The sequence below is a fragment of the Panthera leo genome, chromosome F2 (genome assembly GCF_018350215.1).
Source record: "Panthera leo isolate Ple1 chromosome F2, P.leo_Ple1_pat1.1, whole genome shotgun sequence".
NCBI classification, from domain to species: domain Eukaryota; kingdom Metazoa; phylum Chordata; class Mammalia; order Carnivora; family Felidae; genus Panthera; species Panthera leo.
The window spans coordinates 23,220,523-23,241,673 of NC_056695.1; the positions used below are offsets into that span (position 1 = coordinate 23,220,523).

Sequence of the window (21,151 nt, forward strand, 5' to 3'; positions counted from 1 at the left end):
TTGGGCACGAACCCATCAACTGTGGGATCATGACCTGATCCAAAGTCGAGTCACCCAGACGCCCAAAACTGGTAGGTTTTCTATCATCCTTGGCCACAATGATGACAAGTAGCCTTTGGACATGAAAAGGTACAGAACACACCAAGTAGCTGCAGTGATAACTCACCTGCAGTGGGAATAAACACCAACCAATTGGTCTGGACCACATCTGCAAGGTCACTAGGAGTTCTGAAAACTTCTGTATAATACATTAAGGTTTTCATTCATCTATTTTTATTTTGTGGTGCAGGAATTTGGTTGAAGGTATCAACAGCAACAACAGAACTCACTACAGAGAATGTCTGCTGGGGAGAAGAATGCCAGAAGAACCCAGATACATCACCCCAGGAAGGGGAGGAATAATACCCTTGTCACAGCCTGATTGGTGGTGTCTCACCATCGACCTTTGGCAAGTTGTGCTGGAAAGGGATGGTCAGAGTTCCAAAGTGCAATATTATATTTCCAATTAAAATGTAAAAACAAACCTTTTTCATAAAGCACATTGGCCTCCGCGTTGGGAAGTGACTACAAAGCCCATCGCTGATTGAGAAAAGCTGAAAGCAGACACTGTAATTGATAAAGGAGATAAGTCAATCTGTGTCCTTTAAAGAATAATGAGTTCCATTTTTCATCAAAAAGATCTCCTTGTGCCGAAGAAACATTCTTTCAATAAATCTACTTAATGGCTTCCCCTCCAATGATCTATAACACTGCGCTTTGGAAGGAGCTCGGAGCATCCTAGCGGGTTCCTGCAGGCGGCTGCCGGCCACCCAACAATTGCATTGCTAATCTAACCCAAAGAAAACCCAAAGGGTTCCCCCCAGGCAGGGCTGCGGTTCTGGGCCAAACATCTGGAGGCTTTCCTGGGCTCTTCAGGCAGGTAGGTGGGATGGAATTTTGAAATAAATATCCCCCCACTAAACTTGAGGTCCTCTGCGAACGTACCTCTCCCGCGCCCACCACCACGGCTCTGCTGTGTCAGGGATACCTCAGCCATGAGGATGGCTCACGTCAGAGAGCTCAAGAGTTAAATGTTTCAGATATTTGGGTTGTGAGAACTGATTAGCTCGTTTGTTCCCTGGGCTCATCACTCCCCTACAGCCCTGACGGCCTTGGTGTTGTTCTGACCGTGGGCTGCAGGAGGTAGCCCGTGTTTATTGTGTTTGGTAAACTGAAGATCCACTTTAAAGCCCCTGCCCGAAGTGGTGCTGCGTACGGGCCTGTTCCCCACCCGGCTGAGGGCCTAAGCCTCAGGTGGTAAAAGGCAGAGCAGAAGAAACAGCCTGTCCCCTTCGAAGGCAATGATTCAGGGCTCTCCGCACCCTGGCGCGAGGCAGCAGGACGTATCGTTCAGCTTGGCTTACCTTGTGAACCCCAACTTTACAAATGCGCTGATCTCCACCAGGACCCAGCTTTACGTAACGAAACCTATTTCCTCCGAGGGCACCGGCCCTCCCAACACTGGCGGACTTCCCCACATGGGAATCATTAAAAACAACCTTCGAGTTATTTCCTTATGTTGCTGTTTGTTTATCCTCCAGTCGCGTGTGAGTCAGCCAGATCATGATTTGTGGTGGTTTTGCTTATGAAATCTTACATAATCATATTCCTATTGTCACGTTGGGTCGAGCAGTTAGGCCATATAGTGTTTTCTCATTGCACAACGTCTGTGAATCAATAAGGAGAAAGGCTGAACAATGAGATGACGTTGGCTGGTCAGGAACCCAGCTCCTCGTCACCCAGGAGGCCGCTCTGCAGTTTCACAGATACAGCTGGTGGCGCAGGAGCCGGGACACCCTCTAAAGCCACCGTGGCGCAGGATGACTGGGCTGGGTGGCGGCCTTTGGGATGGGTCTCACCGAGGTGATGTTTAAGAGATGAGAGCCAGGGAACGAAAGAACAACAATGACAACACTTCACACAGAAACCGACCAATTTTTTTACTGCATTCGGTACACGCTGGATTCCAACATGCTGGTCCAGAGCGTGGCTGGCTACAAGCTGGCAAGACTCTTACGGCTCCTCCGACAGGCTTTCCCTTCCCCGCCATGTACATTATTTATTTTGATCCTACTCACTGTCCCAAGTCCAGAGGCAGTTATTAAAAACGCTCTCGATGCAAACAGTGAGTGGCTATGACACACGGATGAGGGTGGGTGCGACTTCCACAACGGAACGTGGAATCTGGAGAAATGGTCAGTGGAGGCAAGACGCCTCCTTAGTGGCTAATAGTATTATGGAGCTCAAAACCCACAACTGTTTTTTTTCTTGTTTTTGTTTTTTAATTCCTGGAGTATATTGAAACTAGTTGTTCCTAACACGATTTCATATGGTAAATAAAATATCTGACCTGATTTAAACCTTGTTTGTTTGCATACATCTTTGAGGCGTGCACCTCAAAGTCATTCGTATTGATACAGGATGAAGATTATAAATATCTGCATAAAAAGAGAAACGGTGTGACTCTATATGAAGACAACGACCATCACATTCCACAGCACATCATTGGTTAATCTTTGAATCGTCAAGCATTATTTAAAACAAGAGAGAGAGAGAGAGAGAGAGAGAGAATATAACTGAACACAAGCTCCACGACAAAACAATCATAACAACGGAACCAAACCCAATTTCTCTATTAATCATTTAAAATTTTTACCTCTGTTTCTAACACTTTTCATTAATTGTTATTTCAAGCTCCAGTAGCAGGATCAGATTTCTCCTGCCTCCGGGCAAGTGAGTTATGATCTGATCTCAAGTTCCGAGGGAAATGCTCAAAGTTTTATTTTTCCCCAGTTGAATAAACAGTACTATGTATATTATCTCTTGTGTTAGAATAGTGTTGTCTTCACATAAGACTCAAATAATGGTATTAGTCATTCATTTCCTTGAACACAGACACCCTCATGCGTGCTGACAGGTTTATAAGGATGTGGTGGCAGCCGTGGTTCTGGGAGCTGCTAGATGACCGACTTTGATTTCTTGCAGTCCTGAGCGATGGAGCCCGGGTGTGTCTGGTTATTGTCCGCTTTCTCTCCCAGATGCTGGGCTTGTCTGGAAGATTAATACATTAACAAGAGCTGAAGGTCCAGGGTTGCACGTCTTCAGACATGTTTATTAGCAGATGGCACACAGGATTCAAAGGTCACCACAAAAGTGACATTTTAAAGTGAAACAACAATATTTATGTTCAGATAGTCTACTGATGAGATCATGTGGAAATGGTTTTGATTAAATTAGCTTATAAATGGTTGCCAATCTATAGACAACAGAAAATACCGCGTCTGTTTACCAAATGCTTTCTTCTCACGCTCTCACCTCTTACATATTAATGACCAAATGCTGTTTTGGGGCTATGCTTATTTAACCGGAGGATCAATGTATCTGTTTTTCACTTCCTGGGTTATCGGTTTGTTTTCATTCTAAAAAACGTTATCTCCTATGGGCGTTTTGAAATCTCACCTGCGATTTTTAGGGCTTGGAAAGAATTCGGATTCCTCTATGTAAATGCAATTGCTTTCAATTTCTTTAGTATAAATTGGGCCTCTGGAGAGACCTAAAATTCAGTCGCTCAGGTGAGACCTGACATTCGATATCATAAAAAAGAACTATGCACTCGATTTCAGAAATTCTTGCTACAGCTACATTCTTGCCTTTGCAGTCCTTGGGAGCCACACTTTTGTGGCAACGGGTGCTTGTGTTTCTAGAACAACGTGGAAAACAAAATGCGGTCAAGGGGAGGGGATACCTCTTCTGGACTTCTTTTTCTTTTCTCTCTCTTGCGCCCACAACTTAGCAGGAGTGTGAGCGCAAGTTTGTATGTCAGAAAAGGTTTAGACAGAAGAAACCTCAACAGTATGAAGTAAAAACAGTATTTTAAAAGTTGTGCAAGTCTCTATAGTCAATAAAACTCACATAAATATTTACAACAAAGGCATTGAAATGGAGAAAAAAATGATCAATTAGTAGATTAAAACTTTCACATATGTACTAGAGGAAATGAAAATGACCATATATATATCGTTTCTCATTTATTTACATTTAACTGTAATATGAATAATTTTATAAGATATAGATATTATTGTCTTGAGGGTTTTTTTTTTACCTTATTGTTATCTATATCTTATTTTTTTTGTACAATTGCAAAATTAGAAATGTAAGAATATAGCAGAAGATTTACTCACTTTTCAAGAGAACCTTTTTCAATATTCATTGCCCCTTCCATTGGGTCCAGTCCTTGTTCAGAAAATTGTTTCAAGGCACTTAAAGCTGCCTAAAAATGAAAACAAACACACAAACAAGGAGATCCATTCATTGACTTTAATATTAATAAACAGGTAATTGTAAAAGAAAGCTGAGATGTATAGTAAAGACTATCATTTTCACTGGTCTAAATAAATGCTTTTTTTGCATCATTTAGCAAAATTACATTTGAAAGGCTGTATTATCACGAAGCAATTGTATGCTACAAGGGCCTTATTTCTGTGGCGAAGTGGGAGGAGGTGGGGAGGAGAATCTCCAAAGTTTCATGCCTTAGCCCCCATCCATAATTTTGTAAAATCACAAAGTTTTTATCTGCAAATGTAGAAGCACCTAGTATAAGCCTATTATAGTTTGACATATAAATATATATATACACATATATATAAATACATATATAAATATAATGTATTATATTTTGACTATAATAACATTTTCTCCTCACATTACTGAAACTACACATTCCCTTCCTTCAGACAATGCAACATCAGATTTTCCCAAGTTAGGTACTCTTTCCAAAGTTAGCATAAAGGTATTGTTCCATTTTATAGCTATCCCCAACCAAATCACAGGATGTGAGCAGAGAAATCGGCCCAAGACACTCATGCATACAAAGGGGATGGTACGATGGTATTCTGTGAGGAGAGAGAAAACGTGCACTCTTTGGGGCCCCGGGGAGGCAGGCCTGGCCATAGCAGAGCCTCCCGAGGTGTTGATATGCCCGTCTTGCGTGGGATGCTGAAGGGTGTTGACAGGCTGGCTGAGCCTCGCTGGATAGCTGGGAGGCACCAAAAATGCGATGCTGATAAGATCTACATAACTTGTTGACACTCTTGTGCACGTTCCAAATTGTTATTTCTTTGAATAAGAATTTGGTTCTCCTTCCCCTCCCCCATCCCCCACCCCCTTAAAGCTCCATTAGAAGGGCTTTGTTGAGTCTGAGATAGGTGTGAGCGGCCAGCGTTGTTTGAATCCTGGAGATCCCACTGGGTCACACTTTGGTCATCTGTATCCTCTCAACTACCTTTGAAAAAGGGCTAACTCTTGCAGTTTCCCAAACTTTTATCTGCCAAAGGCCCCTTTTGGGTAGCTGACTGTGTGATCCCTTGCAAATTTCATTATTTGTAACATATTTTTTGGTTTTCCTTTTTAAATTAATAGACTTAATTTTTTTAAGAGTAGTTTTAGGTTTCCAGGAAAATTGAGCAGGGATGTCGGTGTCCCCCCCCCCCCCCCAACTCCTGGTCTTGGCCCACGCTCGTACTATGTGTACAGCAGCTGGCACAGGCTGACATGGCAGGTAAGCAGTACTTTCAGTTGGGTAGAAGCAGTGTGGCTATTTCATTGCGGTACTATTGCTGGTTGAATTGTGTCCCCCCCACTACTCCCCAAATCTATATGTTGAAGTTCTAACCCCCAATACCTCAGATGTGGCTGTATTTGAAAACAGGGACATTGCAGATCTAAGTAAGATGAAGTCCTACTGGAATAGAATGGGCCCAGAGCCAATATGTCTAATGTCCTTATAATAAGGGGAACTTAGGATGTAGACACACACACACACACACACACACACGGGGAGAACAGCCTGTGGAGAGGAAGGCAGAGATTGAAGTGATAGAACAGAAGCCAAGGGACGTCACCGATTGCCAGCAAACTGCCAGATGCTATGGAGAGGCCTTGGAACATATTCTCCCTCACACCCTCAGAGGGAACCAAAACTGCCAGCACCTTGACTCTGGACTCCCAGCCTCCAGAACTGTGACAAGATATATTTCTGTTTATTAAACCACTCAGTTTGTGGCATTTTGCTATGAGAACTCTAACAAACTAAAATAGGTCCATCATAATGCCTCCTTAAGGACAGTAGAACCTCCTTTTCCTTTCTGTGATGTTTCTTTTTATTATATTTTTATTATAAAAATAATTTTCATTATAGGAAAATCATAAGAGGTACAAGCAAAAACAGTGTGAAAATATTCACAGGCCCATCCACCATTTACTACTTGGTCTAATGTCTTTCCCTTTACTTTTCTATCCCTTCCCCATATGTACAAATTTTCACCTGGATCATATCTTCACACCATTTTATAACCTGCTCTTTTCATTGAATGTGAGCAGTTTTCCATATCAATAAAAACACTTCAGTAGCATTATTTTGCGTGACTGCTCAGTATATTGACTTTAGAGGTCCTTCTATATTCAGCCAATCCCTACTGTTGGACATTTAGGACACTCCCAAATTTAAGTGATTATTAACACTGCATCCAGATTTCAAATAGTTAAATTTTTGCATACCATCTCAATAACTTCCTTATGATAGATTCCTAGAAATTGAATTTCTGGGCCAAAAAGCATGAATATTTTTAGATCTGACATGAGCTTTTTCACCTCCCTCAGAGAGGTTGTGACCACAGTAGTAATCTGAGGAGCTGATGTTTCTTTAGGTGCTTTTGGAATTAATCTCTCAGAACCACTTTGTGGGTCATTAGAGCCAACCAGTTTTGTCATTTTATGGCCCCACCTTAGTTTTCATTTGTCCATCCTGACCATTTACCTTATTCACTAGATCTGGCTTTGAGTGAAGTTTGGTTGCTTTCAAAAATTAAATTGAGCCTCAAAAGACCCAGATTTGGACAATTCCCCTCCCCCCAAAGAAACCTGCAGAGGGATTTGGCTCTCATTTAAAATCACTTGGGTAATCTCTGAGGTCCTTCTAAGTCCTGCAATGCTGGGTTGTGCTGGACAGCCTTCCCAGGTGACTACCCTGGGAAAAGTCCTGTGGGTGTGCACATTCTCATGGGCTTGTTACATGAACCTGAGCTCTGGAGTCCTGCCTTACATATGCATGTACTGGGTGAGGCATGAGGCCCACTCACTGCAAAGCTCTAAAGAGCAGTCCATGCCTGATTTTTCCAGATACCCCGACTACATTGGTGGGGCGGAGTGGGGGGGAGCACTAACGAACTTACAGGTCTTTGTATATTCAACAATTTTGAACAAATGAACACCTATTCTTTTTTTTAAATGTCTATTTTTGAGAGAGAGAGAGAGAGGGTGCATGGGCATACGAGCAGGGAGGGGCAGAGGGAGAGGGTGAGAGAAAATCTGAAGGGGCTTCCGCACTGTCAGTGCAGAGCCCAATGCGGGGCTCAATCTCATAAACTGCAAGATCATGACCTGAGCCAAAATCAAGAGCCAGGCACTTAAGTGACTGAGCCCCTCAGGAGCACCTTTTTTAAAATAAAAAAAAAAAAGTTAAATAACTATTCTTTTTTTCTGATCCATTAGTATGTGGATTATTGTCAGGAATGCCAATTTTTATCAATTGCTTCCCACATGAACTATTGTGGAAAGCTCTTTAGTGCCTGTAAATTTAAATCAGCAATGTCATATTGCTGAATGAGACACAAGAGAACCCCAGGGCTCCCTGGTCCCAAAATGACAACCAAAAATGACTTTTAAAAATTTAAAAAACAACTTTAAAAAGTCATTTATAGGCTAATTGCAGCCCATTTTACTAGTTGTCATTGGAATACTTGTTGCCTGAATACCAAGAACCAAATGTCTTGCTACACCAAGTCCAGGACCCCGTGACACCTGCTCTCTTCTATCCAACATATGAGATGCAGGCCAGGTCTCAGAGAGCAGGTTCAGTGTTTTGGCTCTTGCAAAATCTCCTGGATGATTTTATCAACATGTCGGGCAGGTCTCTGTGCACTTTCAAAATGCCTGTCGTCACACAAAGAATGTCCTGCAGGCTGGAAGGGCGGCGTGCTCTTTCACTCAATGCCATGAACGGATTTTCAGAATTCTTGTGTGGCTGCTTCCCTCCAAAGGTATGCTTAAAGGCTTCCAAACAATATTCCCTTATTTATCTGATGAGATAATTTCAACCCACATCTTATTGATAATCCTGAATACAATTGCTTATAAATAGGAGAGGACTTCTTGCTAATTTATAAAAGACAATGAAGACGATTTATCTTCTCTGTAAACAGTAATAGCTACCATTTGATGAGCATCACCCTGCCATAGTCATGAAACCAGGCCATTTACCTGAGTGGCCTCAGGTGTTCCCACAGCCCTGCAGGTAGGTCCTACCCATGAGGAATTCAGTAACCTATTCAAAGGTCACACAGCTAGTAAGTGGCAGAGCATGGATTTGAACCCAGTGCACATTCTTGACCAGATCACTTTATTTCCTTCACACCTAAGCCAATTTCAGCATGACTTTTTTCAATATTATCATTTCCAGATCACTCTTATTCCCTCCTCCATCCTCATTCTATTAATTATTCCCCCACAATAATTACTGGAGGTAAGCTCATACAATTATCTCCATTTTCTAGACAAGGGATTTATTATCTTGTGGGTTGACTTCTGAGGCTCTGTTCAGTGCTTCTGTAACAAGTGTAGATTGGGCTAAAATTGAATTGCTACGGTACTTACTTTGTCACTTGAATTACCCAACGGCTCCCAAACAAGGTGATTCAATTCTCCATTTCTCAACATTCTAAGGGTACCAAGTCTTGATCATTTATTCATCTCCCCTCTGTTGTTCTGAGAAGAGTTCATTCCTCACCCGCCAGGGGTTGCTGGCCAGAGGGAAAATCAAGCTGCACGGTTTGCCTGGGACTGTGGCATGCAGGATGCTGCAGCAAGGGGAGGGGCTGGGATGCTGGGATTGGGAAGACGAACGGACAGGGAAAGGACGGAGGGCTTGGCTGTGATTTATAGAGAGTGATAAGCTAAGTACTTTTAGGAAAGCAGAGATGGGCAGGGGCTGCCCACCAGGTGCATCCGCCCACAGGTATGAATGGAACACCGGCCCTGGCTGCCTCATCTCTCACTTGTCATGAGCTCAGCTGGGGAGCTGCCACCCTACCCCCAGTTCATCAACCACCACTTTCCCAGAAAGGATACTTTGCAGATTAAAAAATTCCATCTGTGAGATGGGTGTGCTTCACTTTCCACAGCAAAGTGGCTACAAAAATAGGATAATGCAGCAATGTCCAAAATAGCCACATTACATTTAGCAAGACTCAATCATCAGTCATTTCAAAGAACAATGTATAATGGAATGGCTTTGCCAACAAATGCTAACATTTAATGGTCCACCAAGACATGTTACTTTGCACATCCAAATCTGTCCAGAAGATGGTAAAATCAACAAAATCTCCATGTTTCAACCATTCCAACTGAATAAATTGTACTTGCTAGAGGCCAGTTATTTAAAACAATTAAGACTATATTATAAAAATGCTACCTGATATTAAAGGACACTGGAGTGAGGGAAAAGTCGAATAACTCATTTGGAGAGACGTTTGCAGCCTGCTCAAGGCACAAGTTCTACATTGTCTACTACTGAGAGGGTAAATAGATAACGAGAGGCTCAGCTCCTACTGTCTGCAGTTCACCCCCTCAGCCTGGACAGTTTGCTGTGTGATAAATGTAAACTAATGTTGGGGAGTCGTGGGAAGGAGGTAAATCTGGGTTCCTTAATGAGGAACATCCTGAACGATGATTAAACCCAAGTTGTATAACTTCCCATACACTGTGGATTTGAGAATTTCAAAGTACCCAGAACACAAGTACCCAGAACCCTCCATACAGCTTCACCATAAACAAACAGACAACTGAACAATTTCATTTCCAAGGTCAGAAAATGTTTCCTACCAAATAAAAACAAACTCACTCAGCATTCAAGTGTGTGTTACTACGGTCTGACCAAGGGGAATCTTAAACTTTAGCTTTATGACAATTTACATGTTTTGAGATTCTAAGAAAAGAGGAAAGAAAAGAAAAGAAAAAAGAAAAAAATCGGTACCTTCGAGGCAATTCACGTAGCTTGGTTTGAAAGGAGAAAAATTAAAGAAGCATTTTAAGACATGGATGACATTTCTTTTTCTTATTCTTGTCTTTTCAGCTCAACACTTGTTCGTGTGTGTGTGTGTGTGCGTGTGTGTGTGTGTTTCCCTTAAAAGAAAGCATCTACACAGATACGTAGAAATATTTTTGTCCCCAAAAGATTTTACAACTGTTTTGTGAGGAAAGCCCCACAGGTTCTTGAACAGATGTCGCTACCATTTCATGTATCACTTGTTTTGTGCGTAGTTATAGCAATACCAGAAACAAGATGCCAGTAAGATACTTTCCATGCCTGTTTGTTGGTCTTGGTTTGCACGCATGCATGCGCTTTTGTGTGTGTGTGTGTGTGTGTGTGTGTGTGTGTGTGTGTGTCTGCAGAATGGAGGTGAGTCTTCCCAGCCATTTCTGCAATTTCTAACTTTCCTCTTGTCAATCAGAAATTAGCAAATTGTGTTGAAACCAGTGCCTATTCCTCCTGCTTCCTTTTTCAGGAATCAAACGCAACAGTATTAAAGAATTTTTTGAGACACAACAATGGTCTTCACTGGCAAAATGTGAATTTTAACTCATCCCTTTATGACACACAGTTCTTCTCATCTTTAAACACAATGCCCAATGGATACTTTTATTTCTTTTTTTCCCCATTTCACACTTTTCCCACCGGTTTTATGTTCTGAATCCCAGAAACAGACAGGATGTTCCCATTAAAATCAATGGCAACCACACATGCCCGAATGTGGCCTTCATTTTTAAGCAAGTGCCCAAGGTTTGTTTTGTTTGCCTTTTCCTCCTGAGGCGCTTGTTCATGTGGAACTCTTCCTGGGAGCCACTCTCACTGCTAGATTCATTTCAGAATGCACACTGTGATCATATGTGCAGCTCACTAAACCAGGCTTCTTAAATGAGAAAACGATAGGCTTCAACAGCAACCGCCCTCACTTGTAGTTGAGGACTCTCCTAACTTCTTGTCTCAACAATCTTTGAGACTGGCTCCCTATTAAATCATTTCAGTGACTGCAAACCAGCAGGTTCTTCAGTAAGCTTAGGGCTTATTGCCCAAAGAACGTGAATTTTAATGTTCCTGAGTTATCATTTTCTTGCTTTGAAAGGTCTATAACAAAATGCCAACTCTCTCTTTCTATAAAATAAAAGAAACCCAAAAGAGAAAATTGTATTTCTAAATTTTGTCACATTACGATAAGATCCTCAGTCTATCACATTTCAGATGAATCAGTGATAGGACTTTAAAAATAAAATGATAAAGGATTATATTGAGCTTTAACTAAACCATTTGCTGCCCTGATTCTAACAATTTCATATAGCCTGCACTTTCCATTTATGCTCACATAAACCTATTGGTTCATATAATTTCCGTAAAACTCATACTTTATAAATGGCTTACTGTTGGAACAAAGGGATGTCAGCCTGCTAAGGTAATGGCTACTCATCATCAAAAAATAAAATAAAATATAAAATAAAATAAAATAAAATAAAATAAAATAAAATAAAATAAAAAGAAGTCCGGCAGTGGTCTGAAGGCATGCATATTTTAGACAGACTACTAAAGCAGAGAATAGGAATTTGACTCTAGAATTTGGGGAATTAGTACAAACTTTGGCACTGAAACTACAGACTTAGGCATCATCTATATTCTGTGGTCAGGCTCCTACATTGGGTAATCCATGTAGCTGCTCATCTTGACAATGACAGAGTCAAATTTAAGTGGGATTAACGATGCAGAGGAATGTTTGGAGTGTGTTTAGAACAAATTTTAGCAGTGGCATCCATGCTGCCAGCTCTTACTCCAACCATACTGTTTCTGTTCTACCAACACCATTCCTTTAAAAATTCCTGTGTTGTCCTTTATTTCATTACTGTTGATTCAACAAAAAATCCCCTTTGTAATGGTGTGCTACCCAAACATTCTGTTGGGCACAAAACCAAGTGTCCAAGAATGGCAGCAGCATCACTCTGTGCTTGGCAGGATAATGCCCCCCCCCCCCCCACCAAAGTGTCTATGTCCTGATCTCCAGGATGTGCATATGTTACCTCATAAGGCAAAAGTGATTTTGCAGATAAGACTGAGGTATAAACATTGAGATGTGGAGATTATCTTGGATTATCCAAGTGGGTCCAATCTAATCACATGAGTCCTTAATATCAGAGAATCTTTCCCGAATTTGGTGAGAGAGAAAGACAGGGCTGGGGAAAATGGTCAGAATAATGTTGTTAGTTTTGAAGACAGAGAAAGGAAGACACAAGCCAAGAAATGGAGGTGGGTTCCAGAAGCTGGAAAAGCCAAGAAGACCAATTTGCACCTCAAGCCAAAAAAAAAAAAAAGAAAAGAAAAGAAAAAAAAGAACTGCTGATACCTGGATTTTAGCCCAGGGGTTCTCTATAGAGAATCTACAGAACTCTAAGATAATCATTTGTTTTATTACTTATATATTAAAATTTTTTCTTTTTTTAAAGTTATTTATTTATTTATTTTGAGAGAGACAGGTACAGTGTGAGTGGGGAAGGGGTAGAGAGAGAGAGAGAGGGAGAGAGAAAATCCCAAGCAGGCTCCACACTGCCTGCACAGAGCCTGATATGGGGCTTGAACTCATGAAACCGTGAAATCATGACTGAGCCGAAATCAAGAGTTGGTTACTTAACCAACTGAGCCACCCAGGTGCCCCAAGTTTATTTATTTTTTGAGAAAGATGAGAGAAAGAGAAAGAGAGAGAGAGAGAGCATGAGCAGGGGAGGGGCACAGAGAGAAGGGGACAGAGGATCCAAAGCAGGCTTCCTTGCTGATGACAGAGAGCCCAATGTGGGGCTTGAACTCATGAACCATGAGATCATGACTTGAGCCGAAGTTGGATGCTTGACCAACTGAGCCACCCAGGTGCCCCTTAAGATAGTGCATTTGTGTGGTTAAGCCACTAAGTCTAGTAATTTGTCATTGCAGCAAGAGACAGCTAATACACTCTACCTGTCATCTGCACAAGGAAGGGAGGAGAGCATGGCATTTGGAGCCCGTCAGCCCTAGACTAAAATTCCAGCCCTACTGTAGACAAGTTGTGTCTATGCAAGTTACTTTATCTCTCTGAGCTTCTTTTTCATCATCTGTAAATTGGAGACTACAACACTTACAGCATTGGATTGTTTGAGAGGTTAACGTCTGGACCATGAATGAAAGCTTTTATTACACAATTTTCTCTGCTGAGACCGACATCCAGTCATAAAATTCTTTATACTTTCTATCTCCATGTTATTTATGTCCAGTTTTTTACACATTTCTATCTTTTTTCTAGCACATTGCTTACCCATCTTTCTTCCTAAGAGAACCCTATCATTATGCCTTCCCCTTAATCAAAAGCCACTACTAACTTCCAGCCACCAAATAACATTCTGTATCCTTGGCCTGGCATTCAAGGCCATGCATCAGCTGGCCCCATTCTACTCTATAACCTCATTTACTGCAATTTCATTACAGTGTGTTTCCCAGAGTGTGATGTCTGAGCCAACAGACTGGTCACCAGCCTCAGGAACACCTGGCGGGTGTCAGTGTTATCAAGAGCTCCCCGGCCAGTTGGCCTGAGAGACACCAACTTTGCAGAAGCCCTGCCCACATGGATCTTCCACCCTGGTCTGTCTGGTCTGCCTCCTGTCTGATGGAGACATCTGAGTTTTTTTTTTTACCTCTACACTTTTGCTCCTGCAGTCTTTCATTTTCCTAGGGTGGACTTCTCTGACTCCCAGCCTGTCTCCTACCCATGAACTTCTGACAGCCCTTGCCATTTGCTTCCCTGAACTGTGGGCTGTCTTCAACGTGTTTATGTCCTGTCTCTCACGTAGTCGGTCAGCCCTTGGTTGGAAGAGCCATTTTCCTGTTTGAAACTAGCACAATGTATTTACAGAAGATCCTCAAGGAATATTGCTTGGCTGGTTATCCACCAGCTTCCATCTGGAGCCCCCTAAGACAGATAAGTACTCACAGACACATTTGTGCTTTGTCTTCTCTCTATTCTGTAAGTGAGCATCTTGTTCTAGCTGGCTTTTCCTTACTTCAGGGCATCTTCCAAAGCTTCTCTCCTATGAGGCTCTCTCTTCTTCTTTCACACACCCCTCCCATCCTCACCCTCATGCGGGCTCTGCAGCCAATATGCTTTAGGATAAATGGTCCCGGGAAAGTAGAGCTGGGTCATCTCTATCCATGTAAGAGAAGGTTCTGTCCACAGTCTACCTCCAAGGAATACAGATGATAGTTACTGACTTTTTGAAATGTCAACCATTTGGGTTTGGCTTCTGTCATCTTTGATGTCTGTAACCAGTGCTTCCCCCTTCCCTGGGCTAATGTGAGGGCTACAAAGAAAGTGCCTGGGAAACCCTACCTGGGAGGACCCAACAATGGGGTGGCTCATCCTGAAACAGGAACAGAGGTGAGCCTCTCCCACCCAAGGCGAGCCTGATTCTGCAGGGCAATGGTGCCTGAATTCTGCCTTGGCAGCCCTTCTCCCCACTGTCCTAAAGGTCTCTTTGGGATTTCTTGGTTCTTTGACATCCTACTACGAAGAGAAGGAGAAGCATTGTTACTGAATATGGACACACACTGCTCTGCCTATTCAGAAATTCCAGTTAGGTTTGAGCATATGATTGAAAAAAAATGTATAGTTATTTCATAGTTTTTATTGCATTTAATGGGTTCTTAGATTGCATGGCTGTAGGGGGTAGCTGGGAACAACAGGGAATGATGGTCAAACAATATAACCTATAAAGTTTTGTTTAGTTTTGAACTTTTGGTTGTACTGAAATAGAGTCCAAGTTCGCAGGCCTTGCTGATTCCCTCAATGAGTGAGGCATGCAGAAGCCTGATTTCTTTTCTTGGGGCATTTGGTGGCCATCCTAGTGGTCAAATTGCAGCAGAGAGGGGGCCAGAATAGATCTTTACCTCCATCCCAAATGGATCTCCTTAGCCTCTTACTGATATCTGATCATACATATATATATATATATATATACTTTTAAAAATAAAAGTATATATATTTACTTTTTAATATATATATTTTATATTTATATATATATTTTTATATATTTTATTTATATAATATATAAATATTAATATATATATAATATAATATATAATATATATTTAAAATAAAAGTATATATATTTACTTTTTAAAATAAAAGTTCCAAACATCCAAAAAAGTACAAAGGATAGTGTATACTGAACCCCCCCCCCCCCCCCCCCGCCCCACCACCTATCACTCAGATCAAGAATTATTAGTATTTTGGGGCACCAGCATGGCTCAGTCAGTTAAGTGTCTGACTTTGGCTCAGGTCATCATCTCACGGTTCACAAGTTCGAGGCCCACGTCAAGCTCTGTGCTGACAGCTCAGAGCTTGGAGGTTGCTTGCAATTGTGTCCCTCTCTCTACCCCTCCCCTTGTGTTCTGTCTCTCTCTTTCTCTCTCAAAAACAAACATTAAAAAATTTAAAAAAAAAAAGAATTATCAGTACTTTTCCAATCTTGTTTCATGTATCTTCATGTCTTCCTGTAGGATTCCAAATCAGGTATCAGATAAAGACACATGCCACGATCACACCTAACAAAACTAAGAACAAATCCTTTTTATCATCTAAATACCTGGGTCATGTTAAACTTTTCCTGATGGCCTCAAAGATGTCTTTTAATGTTGGTTTTTGAATCTACATCCCAACAGTCCACACGTTGTATCTGACTGTTCTTTTAAGAGCTAGGAGTCCTGTGGAAGGCAGAATAATGGCAAAGATGTCCAGGATCCAATTCCTGACGGGACCTGCAGAGGGGGGATTCACGGCCAATCCAAACGCAAGTCTTTAACCTCAGGGGTCCTCTCCCAGCTCTGGTCAGAGACGGTCACATGACGGTGCCAGAAGCCTCAGAGGGATGTGCCTTACTAGCTTTGAATGCCAATGATGGGACCACGAAGCAAAGAATGTAGGAAGCTTACAGAAGCTGGAAAAGGCAAGGGCACGGATTCCCCCCAGAGTCTCCAGAAAGGAACACAGCACCACTGACACCTTGATTTGAGCCCGGTGAGATGGTGTCTGACTTCCGACTACAGCCTGTGAGATGATACGTAGGTGCTGTTTTAAGCCACCATTCCTTTAGCGGGGCACTGTGAGTCACACGGGGGTGTGAAGGTCTGATACCGTACTCTGCTGAGACCAGCTGGTGTTGGGCCTGAGAAGGAGAATGTCCGGGAAAGAGAAGGCTGGGGCTTGGGAAGAAGTGGGGCCAGCTGTGCCGGGTGTCTTGTTGATGCCGCTGGCCGTCTGCTGGCCACGTCAGGCAGGACTCAAGGAGCTCTCGCCCCACTCCAAGCAAGCGGCACACCAGTGTCAAGCCAGTCATCACCTAAACCCTGTGAGGACCGGCCCCCACCCTTAGGGACCCATGCATCACTCTCCTTTTCACCCCGAATGCTCTGTCCTAACCTCCTTTTTGTTCCTCAGCAGGGATAAGCTCTTTCCCACCTCGCGGATTCAGGCTGGCCGGTCCTTCTGGCCACCCCTTCTCATGACTGGCCGCTTGTCAGCCTTCAGGTCTCAGCTCCGGTTGAGTTGGGGCAGAGGGAGTGAACACCCCGTCTAGGGTGTCCCCCCCACCCCCAGCAAATCACATAACCTTGTTCATTTTCCTCATAACACTTGTCACAGTCTGTGATCTACTAGAGGAAGGGGCCTGGCCTATCTGATTCACAACTGGGTACCATCATTCACTCAACAAATATTTATGGAGAACCAGGCTCCACACAAGGTACCAGGAAAACCAAGAGCAACATGCACAGTCCCTGCCTTCTGCGCTGGGTCTTGCAGCAGGGAGAAAGGCATGAGGCCAACACCAATCTACCAAGATAATCGCTGTAAGAAAGAATGTACAGCTGAAGTCAAACTGAGAAAGGGCACTCAGGTTCTCCCCAGGGAACACCGGAAGTCACACAGAGGCAACACTTGGGGTGAGATGTAGGGTGAGGAGGACTTTTTCAGTGGGGCAAACTGTGAGAGGAGGGTGTTGTCAGCGGAGGCGGGGGGGGGGGGGCTCCTCGTGCAAGGCAGTTCAGAATGGCTGGACTGGGAGGTGGGTGGGAATCGATGGGCACAGTGTCCTGGACAATTTGAAAGGTGTTGTGTAGAAGACGGAAGCACCTTGCTCTGGGGAAAGCTGGGTCAAGCCCAAAAGATGGAAGCCACGGGCAAAGGGATTTGGCCTCCAAACAGGAAGGGGACTGTGCCCCCTGGGAGTGCGGCTGGCTGCTGAGGTGGGGCCGGTGATGTGCACTGCGTGGTTCCACTGGCTGGGTCGTCTGTCAGGTGGGAGGCAATGCTGGCCGCGGGGGGCCGGAAAGGGCTGCTCACCTCTGGGGCTCTCTGATACTCACATCAGGCCTGCTTACACAGACAAGGCCACACAGGTAAAGGACACCAGCACACATACAGGAAGACAAGGGTTATCAGGGAGGTGATGGATGGAGCTGTGTAATGTGTTGAGTATGGTTTGTAGGTGAAAGTTGAGTTCTCCGTGTGAAAGGTAAAACTTGGACCTGAGCTTCACCACTGGTTATGTGAGAAAGTATCTATTCTCAACGTCTCCATTTAGAAGACCGAATCATTAAAACCATCCTATCAAAGGCATCAAGCGACGGATGCATCTGAGGGAGGTGTCCTGGGGGTGTCTGCAGTAAACAGTACTGTGTGGAACATGTTTAGCAGTTGACCCTCCGGGGAAAAGATCCTAACTGGTATTCTCTCTGGCTCCCTGCTTACTGCTCACAGGCAAGGCAGCAAAGTGGCTAAAAATCCACAATTTGCAGCCCAGCAAAACTGGGCTCTATAACTGGCTCCACCTCAACTAGGCACATGACCTTGGGCAAATAAAAATCTCAACTATTAGATGATATGGCATCTTGTGCTGTTGACATTCACTTTCGTCTAAAGGCGTCACATTCCTAACTCAGTCTTCACAGTCACCACAACAGGTAGGTTTGCTCCTCATCCCCGGTTAACGGTGAGGATACGGAGACACAGAGGAAGTAATTTCTGTGAGGCCAACGTGACTTGCTTTTGGTAGATTTGGAATTTGGATCCAGATGGCCTGGCTCTGGAGCCGAATTCTTATAATTTTTTAAAAATTTTTGTTAATGTTTATTTTTCAGAGAGAGACAGAGCATAAGCAGGTAAGAAGCAGAGAGAGTGGGAGACACAGAATCCGAAGCAGGCACCAGGCTCTGAGCTGTCAGCACAGAGCCAGACGTGGGACTCAAACCCACAAACCACGAGATCATGACCTGAGCCAAAGTCGGACGCTTAACTGACTGAGACACCCAGGTGCCCCTAAGTCCATCCTTGGGACTCTTATCTTCTCTGTCATTATTCTCTCCCTAGACGATTTCATTGAGGCTTATGACAAATCCTTTATAAATATTCGTGGCCCCCAATACCTATCTTCAGCCTAGCCTTCTGCCCTAGGGTTCACACATACAATTGCCTGGTGGATTTCTCCCCTTAGGTGCGTGAAAGGCATTTAAATCAGCCCAGACTCAAACTTGTGATTACCATTCTCCAAACCATTCCTCTCCCAGAACACGGAACCCTCGTTCAAACAGCAGCTCTGACAAAAGACCCTGGGAATCAACCTTGCTCACCTCCCACACAAAACTCGATAACGAATTCCTCTTTAAAATGCATCTAGAATCCAACCGTGTCTCACCTCCTGCTCTCCTGCCATCCCAGCCCAGGTCACTGTCATCTCTCAGCAAGACTCATGCCATAGCTTCCTAACTGTATCTCCCTGACCTAAAGTCATTCTTTCAAATAAATCCAGAGTGGTAGGTGTGAAATGTAGATGAGAACAGGTCAAGATCCTGCTCAAGACCCTCCAGGAGCTCCTGGTCACTCTTAGAACAAAACCCCAACTTCTGACTTGAGCTAAAGCCCTAGCAGACACTAACCCAGCTATATCTTCCCTACCGAGCTCCCCCTTAGCCACGGAGCCCCAGCCACACCAGCCTCTCTCCTCTTTGTAGAACACCCTGAGTTCATTCCTGTCTCAAGGGTTTCCATAAGCTTTTCCCTCGACTTGGGGCTCTTCTCCCAGATCTTCACATGGCTCTCTTCCTCACTCCATCTGGTCCTCTACTCAGTCATCACCCGTTGTGATCTCTAGACCTAAAGGAGCTACACACACACACGCCACCCCCCGCCCCGCCCAGCCTGGGATTCTCTCATCTCCTCACACTGCCTCATGTGTAGTGCTTATTGCTCCTGAAGTTTTATTATATATTTAACGAATTCCTTGCTTATTTTCTATGTTCCCCATTAGAACATAAGCCCCATGAGGGCAAAGATTTGTCTCTTTTGTTCATTGCTAAATACTCAGGATCTAGAAGGGTATATGGATAATAAATACTTATTAGTTTAATGACTTAAAAGAATGAATGATTAAAAACAATGGTCATGTTCAAGAATATCTAGTCACCTTATATATTTTTATTAATTCTTATTAATTCTTACTAATATATTTTAATTAATTCAGTTTTATTAATTCTCAGAAATTCCCTAAGGAAATTAAGGGGTAGATCATTTTCCCCATTTATTGAAACCTAGAAGCAACCATTAATTTGATGTTTAAAGACTGATTATTCAGGTGGAATATTATGTGCTAAATGTTAGTCTTTTAAGTGAAGAAAGTGAAGTATAATGATAAGTCTCCAATGTGAGTGCTCTCATATGTTGTAAACTTATTGGATGCCAATTACATTATCACAACTGTGGAATAAATTTTATTGGAATTAATTTTAATATTTTTTTTCTAGAAAGCCTTCATTTTTTTAAACTAAGAGAAAGGCAGAGTCACTATAAAGTTCAAGTACATTATATCTTCTTTTTCTGGTACCATGGAAAGAAAAGCACATCACCAACAATATCACACTTGGTTTGGTAATTTTTAAAGTCTATGGTTAAATAATCATCTCAAAGGAAGAACTAATATCTTGATTTCCTAAAAACATCTTAATTAAGACAATATAATCAAGTAAAGAGATTTACTTTATGTTTAAATAATCATGATCATGAATGGCCCTCTTCCCCTACCTTCACTCTCAAATGAAACGAAATTTAGTACATGTTTGGGGATATGGTTTAGGTCTGCCGAACACTTAAGTAAAAAATTCTCTTAAGTTGTTTCAAGAAACTGCTGATACTCTAACAGACTCCACACATTCTAATATATCCAAACGCAGTCTTTTTCTTTTCTAATTGCTTGGCTGCAGACGAAGATGTAAGGTTATAAGTATAAGAATTTATGTGATGATCAGTGATGGAATCCTAATCCATCTTAAGCTGTGAGCATGACAACTGGCAGTTCCCAACATGTATTAAGAGACAGAATTTTTTTTCTTTTGCCTGAGGGTACATTCCCTTTCAAAAGCAAAATATTTTTGTTCATTTGCTTTCTAAAGATATCACATTAAACTCTACTCTTAATGGTTAATCTTTTAAGGAGGCAAGATAGATTGGAAAGAGAATCTGTGATAGATTTATAAATTGGGGGAAAGCGTAACACAAGGCATTCCAATATGCAATTTAAAATCAAAACCTTAACTTGGGCAAGGGACATTATATCAGCCAACAGCATTCTTTAGAAATGCCTGACATTCAGTTGGATAGAATTATATATTGAAATAGATTGTAGGCATATTGTGAATGTTTTTGTTCTAGCATCTGGTAGCATCAAAGCCCAGGAGGAAGAGTGGGTGACCATGCCAGAATTTAAAAGCTGCCTTTTGGATAAATATGTGGAAAGGATATAAATTAAGTTATCAAAAGGCTGGAAGAATTTGCTGAAAGGGGGGAGGGTGCTAAAAGCAATAAGCCATTTGGAATTTGATAGCGTGCAACTTTCATGCTTTGTATAGCTAGTTTTGTTAGCCAAGTAAGGATAAAATGGTATTTCT

The 21,151-nt window shown here is 42.5% G+C and overlaps 1 protein-coding gene across 8 annotated transcripts in view; it reads right to left on the reverse strand.

Annotated features, from left to right (window-relative positions):
• Nucleotides 1–1,762: 1,762 nt before the first annotated feature.
• Nucleotides 1,763–21,151, reverse strand: part of STAU2 (staufen double-stranded RNA binding protein 2) — a 306,837-nt gene continuing 287,448 nt past the window's right edge. For all 8 annotated transcript variants that reach the window (XM_042923874.1, XM_042923880.1, XM_042923878.1 and 5 more), the window contains 2 exons: nt 4,221–4,309; nt 1,763–3,090 (listed from right to left, as the gene is read on the reverse strand). In XM_042923874.1, the coding sequence (XP_042779808.1) occupies nt 2,997–3,090; nt 4,221–4,309 (183 nt within the window). In that variant the 3' untranslated portion in view covers nt 1,763–2,996. The remainder of the gene's footprint in view (nt 3,091–4,220; nt 4,310–21,151) is intronic.